This window comes from Mizuhopecten yessoensis, unplaced genomic scaffold (assembly GCF_002113885.1).
Source record: "Mizuhopecten yessoensis strain PY_sf001 unplaced genomic scaffold, ASM211388v2 scaffold11037, whole genome shotgun sequence".
Lineage (NCBI taxonomy): Eukaryota > Metazoa > Mollusca > Bivalvia > Pectinida > Pectinidae > Mizuhopecten > Mizuhopecten yessoensis.
Window position 1 is genome coordinate 967,752 of NW_018408847.1, and position 8,438 is coordinate 976,189.

Genomic DNA, 8,438 nt, shown 5'->3' on the forward strand with positions numbered 1-8,438 from the left:
ACCCCCACCCCCCCTCATCTCTCAAATCATACATCTAACTTTCAGTTCCTCTAATAGCACATTTCTGTTAACTCTTTTAAAGATAATATTGTCACAATCATCTGATCTGAAGCTTTGATTCCTGATAATAATGATGATTAAACCTATAAGAGCCTAGAGTCAGTGTGTGTGACCATTGGGTCCAGGAGGAAGGATTATTAACCTATAAGAGCCTAGAGTCGGTGTGTGTGACCATTGGGTCCATGAGTAAGGATTATTAACCTATAAGAGCCTAGAGCCAGTGTGTGTGACTATTGGGTCCTGGAGTAAGGATTGCTCTATAAGAGCCAAGAGTCAGTGTGTGTGACCATTGGCTCCAGGAGTAAGGATTGCTCTATAAGAGCCTAGAGTCAGTGTGTGTGATCATTGGGTCCAGGAGTAAGGATTGTAAACCTATAAGAGCCTAGAGTCGGTGTGTGTGACCATTGGGTCCATGAGTAAGGATTATTAACCTATAAGAGCCTAGAGGCAGTGTGTGTGACTATTGGGTCCTGGAGTAAGGATTGCTCTATAAGAGCCTAGAGTCAGTGTGGGTGACCATTGGGTCCAGGAGTAACGATTGCTCTATAAGAGCCTAGAGTCAGTGTGTGTGACCATTGGGTCCAGATTGTAAGAGATACGTTAGAGGTGTACACAAAAATATTCTGAGCTTTGGACTAAGATACTTTGTCTTAAACTGTGACCTCTGACCTTATACCAGTAAACTGTAACCCTGACCTCTTACCTCTGAACCCTGACTCTAACATTTGAACTGTGATTCCTGTTCTGTAATTATTGAACTGTGACCTCTGACCTTATACCAGTAAATTGTAACCCTAACTTCTAACCTCTGAACCCTGACTCTAATATTTGAACTGTGTTTCCTGTTCTGTAACAATTGACCTGTGACCCCTGACTTCAAACTATTGAACTGTGACCCCCGGTCTCTGCTCTAGTTATCAGCGTTTATACACTGTTACAGGAGATGGAGGAAATGTTGTCGCTGTATCTACAGAGATTCTCTCGCATCGCAGGCAGCATGATCAACTGTGGCTCGGTACTCAACTGGTTTGAGGTGAGTAGGATCAATTTGATAGTCGTTTTTGTCACGAAGTAGCAGGACCAAGGTGTCGCTTTTCTGGCGTCAACATTAAGTTTTTGCATTTAAGTTAGTTTCACTGAAGTTATAAGTGCTCATGCATCAAATGCTGGATGCGGCTGATTTCTCTGAAACTATAACTGTTAGACCAACCAAACTTGACATGTGCCTTGATGGTCAAAGTGGTGCACAGGCGAGACCTATCAGTCCAAATGGCTTGTTAGTTTGAGGAGACGTATGAAGAAATCCACATGTTTGAGGCTCTACATCAGGTTTGACCCCTAGTATACAGCAGGTCATTCTACCACACATGGTTTCCATACACATGTAGAGGATACTCACTGCTGGTTTGATACTATGACTTTCTACAGTCATGGAATAGAGTATCAAACCAGCAGTACTGAGTATCCCGAGTGAGAAAACAAATATTTTTAGGTCACCTGAGCTTTAGCTCAAGTGACCTATTGCTATCCGTTTTCGTCCGTCGTCGTCCGTCGTCCGTCGTCCGTTAACATTTTACATTTCAAACTTAAAGTCAAGTTCTGCTGGGCCGATTGAACTGAAAGTTGGTAGGAATGATCGCCTCATGGTCCTGACAAAGTGTTGTTATTTTTCGGGTCGATCAGAAATCCAATATGGCCGCCACGGCCGCCATTTTGAAAACCTATTTCAAACTTAAAGTCAAGTTCTGCTGGACCGATTGAACTGAAAGTTGGTAGGAATGATCGCCTCATGGTCCTGACAAAGTGTTGTTATTTTTCGGGTCGATCAGAAATCCAATATGGCCGCCACGGCCGCCATTTTGAAAACCTATTTCAAACTTAAAGTCAAGTTCTGCTGGACCGATTGAACTGAAAGTTGGTAGGAATGATCGCCTCATGGTCCTGACAAAGTGTTGTTATTTTTCGGGTCGATCAGAAATCCAATATGGCCGCCACGGCCACCATTTTGAAAACCTATTTCAAACTTAAAGTCAAGTTCTGCTGGACCGATTGAACTGAAAGTTGGTAGGAATGATCGCCTCATGGTCCTGACAAAGTGTTGTTATTTTTTGGGTCGATCAGAAATCCAATATGGCCACCACGGCCGCCATTTTGAAAACCTATTTCAAACTTAAAGTCAAGTTCTGCTGGACCGATTGAACTTAAAGTTTGTAGGAATGATCGACTCATGGTCCTGACAAAGTGTTGTTATTTTTCAGGTCAATCATAAATCCAATATGGCCGCCACGGCCACCATTTTGAAAACATATTTCAAACTTAAAGTCAAGTTCTGCTAGGCCGATTGAACTGAAACTTTGTAGGAATGATTGACTCATGGTCCTGACAAAGTGTTGTTATTTTTCAGGTCGATCAGAAATCCAATATGGCCACCACGGCTGCCATTTTGGTAAACTATTTCAAACTTAAAGTAAAGATCTACTTGGCCGATTGAACTGAAACTTTGTAGGAATGATCGAATCATGGTCCTGACAAAGTGTTGTTATTTTTCGGGTCAATCAGAAATACAATTTGGCTGCCATGGCCGCTATTTTGCTACTAAGTTCTAATAGGCCGATCTCACTTAAAATTGGTCTAGGAATGATCAGCTCATGGTCCTGACAAAGTTAACATTATACTATTTTTTACTCAAATTGGTACATATTTCAACAACAAAAATAAATACTATAGACTCAGGTGACCGTTCAGGCCCATGGGCCTCTTGTTTTTCAGGAGATTTAATAATCTTCTTATGACATTGTAACTCAAAAATGTCATGAAGGTTTCTTTTTTAAATGATCTTTAAATCAAGTGTACTGGATAGTGACCATGTGATGTTGTTTTGGTCATGGCAGTGTCAACCACTGCATTATTACTGTTTGGATAATATAAGACTCTTTCATGCACGGAGGTGTAGGATAGGGAAATTCCACCTGAGAGTTTTGCCAAATTTGAAAATTCCGAGGTTGGATTTCCCCTTTCCTACACCCCTGTGCATGAAGGAGTATTTCTCTCTCATTCCGACCACCAGCATAAGTTCAGAGACCATGAAAATGCGTTTGGACTGCATGGCCACCATTTTGAAAATATCAATTTTCCCCCTGAGCTTTTTAAATGAAAACAAATTAGCCAGCCAGATTAAGCATACCCCATATTTGCAAACACTGTTTGTGCAAAGAAATTAATCACATCTTTGTAACATGTACGGTACATTTATAATAAAAGGTTTTAATTTCATCACATCGCCTTTCCCGCATTGCGGCAACGGAGAGTTCCAAATTCTTGACGTCACGTCATTGTTGAGCCATTGTGACGTCACGTCACGTGAAATGGGGTGTAAGATAGAAATTTCCTTCACCCCTTTCTTACCCTGGACAGCTCTATCTTACACACAGGGAAATGATATATAATGTGGCTATTATATATAATGTGACTATCATATATAATGTGACTATTATATTATGTACCACATGGTTACAGTCAGTTTGTCATCTCTGACTGACTCGAAACATTGAAGACCTTTTCCTAGACATGCCTTACATTATAAGTGTTATTGTCCATCAGCTGGACAACCGAGGGAACCGCTTGCTGGCGATGGATGACTCTGGAATCAACACACCCGCTATAGCTGCAGCACACGCCATCAAGCGTTACACAGCCCAGGCTCCGGATGAAATCTCACTTGAGGTAAAACTTCCTGGCGATTGGTCAGTGGTGGAAAACAAGTAACTTCAAAATAAAACTAAATACTGATGCCAAAATTTAATAAGCTGATAAATTGGTAAAATTTGGTCCATTTGTTTTCACTAAAAAAAAATGAAATGAAATTTGGAATCTTTTGAAAAAACTTAACTAGTGATACCGAATGACACTATTGCAGTCTTTACAGGATTGGAAAGGCCCAGATCTCTACGTTACAGGTTTATCAGTGAAAACTGCTTTATTTCACGGTTCATATCATAACAGGCCCTGAAGACTTAAATAACCATTACAAATCTGTTTTAGTTACAATGAAAATAATTTCCCTGACATAGAATGAAACATTTATTATTGGGGGTAAAAATGAAGAAAAATATGAAAGTCTCTTACAATTATAATAATTCTAAATGCAGTTGTTTTATCTCCAATTTGTCAGCTGTCAAGATACTTGACAAGGTACTGTTAAAATGGTTTTTTCCTTCCTTGGTTTTTGTGTTGCAGTTGAATCTTAGATATTAGAGCAGAATTGTTTTTAACTGATTCAGGATAAAAAGAGCCAGGGGGGAAATCTTTATCAACTAGATATAAACTACAGACCAAAGCATGGGTCTAAACGGGGTACAAATGATTAACTGATAAAAAGGGCCAGAGGGGAAATCTTTATCAACTAGATATAAACTACAGACCAAAGCATGGGCCTAAACGGGGTACACATGATTAACTGATAAAGAGGGTCGGAGGGGAAATCTTTATCAACTAGATATAAACTACAGACCAAAGCATGGGCCTAAACGGGGTACACATGATTAACTGATAAAGAGAGTCGGAGGGGAAATCTTTATCAACTAGATATAAACTACAGACCAAAGCATGGGCCTTAACGGGGTACAAATGATTAACTGAAGGCTGGTTTACTAGATCTGAATACTAGCAGAGATACAAGTCCCTCTTTAGGGACATTCACATATAAATAACCACCAGGACAGTCACGTATAAATAACCACCAGGACAGTCACGTATAAATAACCACCAGGACAGTCACGTATAAATAACCAACAGCTTCACTTAACACTAGTACATACTGGAAAGAAGGCTCAACAAAAGATAATTGTGGAAGTTGCATCCAAAAATTAGGAATAAAGAAAGATTTTGTGTCCTTGTCCAGTTATCGTGAACTGTGGTAGGTATATACCACTAATTAGAAATTAACAAAGATTTTGTGTCCTTGTCCAGTTATCATGACTTGTGGTCGGTATACCACTAATTAGAACTTAACAAAGATTTTGTTACCTTGTACAGTTATCGTGAACTGTGGTCGGTATCCCACTAATTAGAAATTAACAAAGATTTTGATACCTTGTCAAGTTATCGTGAACTGTGGCGGTATATACCAATAATTAGAAATTAACGAAGATTTTGTTACCTTGTCCAGTTAACGTGAACTGTGGTCGGTATACCACTTATTAGAAATTAACAAAGATTTTGTTTCCTTGTCCAGTTATCATGAACTGTGGTCAGTATATACCAATAATTAGAAATTAACGAAGATTTTGTTACCTTGTCCAGTTAACGTGAACTGTGGTCGGTATACCACTTATTAGAAATTAACAAAGATTTTGTGTCCTTGTCCAGTTATCAGGAACTGTGGTCGGTATACCACTAATTAGACATTAACAAAGATTTTGTGTCCATGTCCAGTTATCATGAACTGTGGTCAGTATATACCAATAATTAGAAATTAACGAAGATTTTGTTACCTTGTGCAGTTATCGTGAACTGTGGTCGGTATACCTCTAATTAGAAATTAACAAAGATTTTGTGTCCTGTCCAGTAAACATGAACTGTGGTCGGTATCCCACTAATTAGAAATTAACAAAGATTTTGTGTCCTGTCCAGTAAACATGAACTGTGGTCGGTATCCCACTAATTAGAAATTAACAAAGATTTTGATACCTTGTCAAGTTATCGTGAACTGTGGCGGTATATACCAATAATTAGAAATTAACAAAGATTTTGTTACCTTGTCAAGTTATCATGAACTGTGGTCGGTATATACCAATAATTAGAAATTAACAAAGATTTTGATACCTTGTCAAGTTATCGTGAACTGTGGCGGTATATACCAATAATTAGAAATTAACAAAGATTTTGTGTCCTGTCCAGTAAACATGAACTGTGGTCGGTATACCACTTATTAGAAATTAACAAAGATTTTGTGTCCTGTCCAGTAAACATGAACTGTGGTCGGTATACCACTAATTAGAAGTTAACAAAGATTTTGTTACCTTGTCCAGTTAACGTGAACTGTGGTCGGTATACCACTAATTAGAGATTAACAAAGATTTTGTTACCTTGTCCGGTAAACATGAACTGTGGTCGGTATACCACTAATTAGACATTAACAAAGATTTTGTTTCCTTGTCCAGTAAACATGAACTGTGGTCGGTATCCCACTAATTAGAAATTAACAAAGATTTTGATACCTTGTCAAGTTATCGTGAACTGTGGTCGGTATCCCACTAATTAGAAATTAACAAAGATTTTGTGTCCTGTCCAGTAAACATGAACTGTGGTCGGTATACCACTTATTAGAAATTAACAAAGATTTTGTTACCTTGTCCAGTTATCATGAACTGTGGTCGGTATATACCAATAATTAGAAATTAACGAAGATTTTGTTACCTTGTCCAGTTATCGTGAACTGTGGTCGGTATATGCCACTAATTAGAAATTAACAAAGATTTTGTTTCCTTGTCCAGTAAACATGAACTGTGGTCAGTATACCACTTATTGTTCCTGTTTGAAGGCTGTGTTTTCTCTGTGACAGGTGGGAGACATTGTATCTGTGATCGACATGCCCCAACAGGAGGAAACCATCTGGTGGCGAGGCAAGCGAGGGTTTGAGGTAACGGTAGAAAAAATTATACAGGTGAAGTCAATTTCAGATTATTTCAGTAAAAGTCAGGATTTAACTCGTAATGTTGTTTATTGAAAAAGGGTGCTGCGGTGGCCAAGTGGTTAAGGTGTATGACATCCTGCTACCACTAGCCATCCACCACTGGGTTGTGGGTTCGAGACCTACCTTGGGCAGTCGCCAGGTACTGGCCGTAGGTTGGTAGTTTGTCTCCAGGGAACTCCGGCTTTCCTCCACCACCAAAACCTGGCACATCCTAAAATGACCATAGCTGTTAATAGGACGTAAAACACAAACAAACAAAAAACATTGAAAAAGTATCAAATTTTGAAACGAGAATATGAATTTGTAGACAAATTGTGGTTATATTTGTTAAGATGTTGTCTCAACTTCTGAGAAAGTTCAGAATTTGTGTTGAAATGTTTTGTTACAGCTCTCTATAAACTATTGACTGTTTCTACATTACTCTGTTGTATTTCATATTGTGTCAATACATTTGCTTGGACACGTTTTCTCTCACTAAATCCACATTTTACATGATATTATTAAAACTGATGACTTTTAAATCCTGAATTAGATTATAGATGGAACAGGTTTATGGACTTGAAATTCCTAAAATGTTTTTAACTTTTGCAAATTTTGTGAAATTTTCTTTTCCATTTTGTAAAAGTTTGTTGACAATGTGTTAAGTTGGGCTTTAAAAAGCCATGCTCTGTTAACATAGAAAAAATGGGTTTAGGAATTTTTTGCATTAACTAACTCACCTCCAAACATTTGTACACATTTAGTAATAAGAGTTGAAATTTGTTAATCCAGTGACCGCTAATTCAGCTGTTCCTCTATCAAGCCAGTATACACTGGGGACAGATTTGATTGTTCTAAACAAAACCGTGCTACTAATTCTGTCATCTCGCATATTATCAATGCTCCACTGTATACATTACTGTAGATTTGTCTTCAAAATCCTGACAGTTTATGTAGTAAGGAGTGTCAAAAAATGTCCACTTTTTTTAATGAAGATATGCACTTGTGTATAAACAAGTTATTCATGTCTCCAATAACCCACAAGGTTCTTTTAATTCAGGTTGGGTTTTTCCCGAGTGAGTGTGTGGAGGTGATTGGAGACAAGGTTCCTCCGTCAGTCGAAAGTCGTATACCAGACCCTAACGCAAGTAAGAAACCATGTAAGTGCATGTGTTTGTTTCTAACACTCACAGTTGAGAGTCGTATACCAGACCCTAACACAAGTAAGATACCATGTAAATACTAACACTCACAGTCGAGAGTCGTATACCAGACCCTAACACAAGTAAGATACCTTCTACCAACCGTCCTCCCCACCCCCTTTACTGACTCCCTTCTACCATCCGTTCTCCCCACCCCCTTTACCGACTTCCTTCTACCAACCATCCGCCCCACCCCCTTTACCGACTTCCTTCTACCAACCATCCTCCCAACCCCCTTTACTGACTCCCTTCTACCAACCATCCTCCCCACCCCCTTTACTGACTCCCTTCTACCAACAATCCTCCCCGCCCCCTTTACTGACTCCCTTCTACCAACCATCCTCCCCACCCCCTTTACTGACTCCCTTCTACCAACAATCCTCCCCGCCCCCTTTACTGACTCCCTTCTACCAACCATCCTCCCCACCCCCTTTACTGACTCCCTTCTACCAACAATCCTCCCCGCCCCCTTTACTGACTCCCTTCTACCAACCATCCTCCCC

The 8,438-nt window shown here is 39.3% G+C and overlaps 1 protein-coding gene across 6 annotated transcripts in view; it reads left to right on the forward strand.

Moving 5' to 3' along the window:
* LOC110464834 overlaps positions 1–8,438 on the forward strand; it is a 72,163-nt gene that overhangs the window by 39,256 nt on the left and 24,469 nt on the right. For 5 of the 6 annotated variants that reach the window (XM_021520279.1, XM_021520282.1, XM_021520280.1 and 2 more), the window contains 4 exons: positions 1,001–1,093; positions 3,661–3,783; positions 6,623–6,700; positions 7,794–7,893. In XM_021520279.1, the coding sequence (XP_021375954.1) occupies positions 1,001–1,093; positions 3,661–3,783; positions 6,623–6,700; positions 7,794–7,893 (394 nt within the window). The remainder of the gene's footprint in view (positions 1–1,000; positions 1,094–3,660; positions 3,784–6,622; positions 6,701–7,793; positions 7,894–8,438) is intronic. The other variant, XM_021520281.1, reaches the window with a different exon arrangement.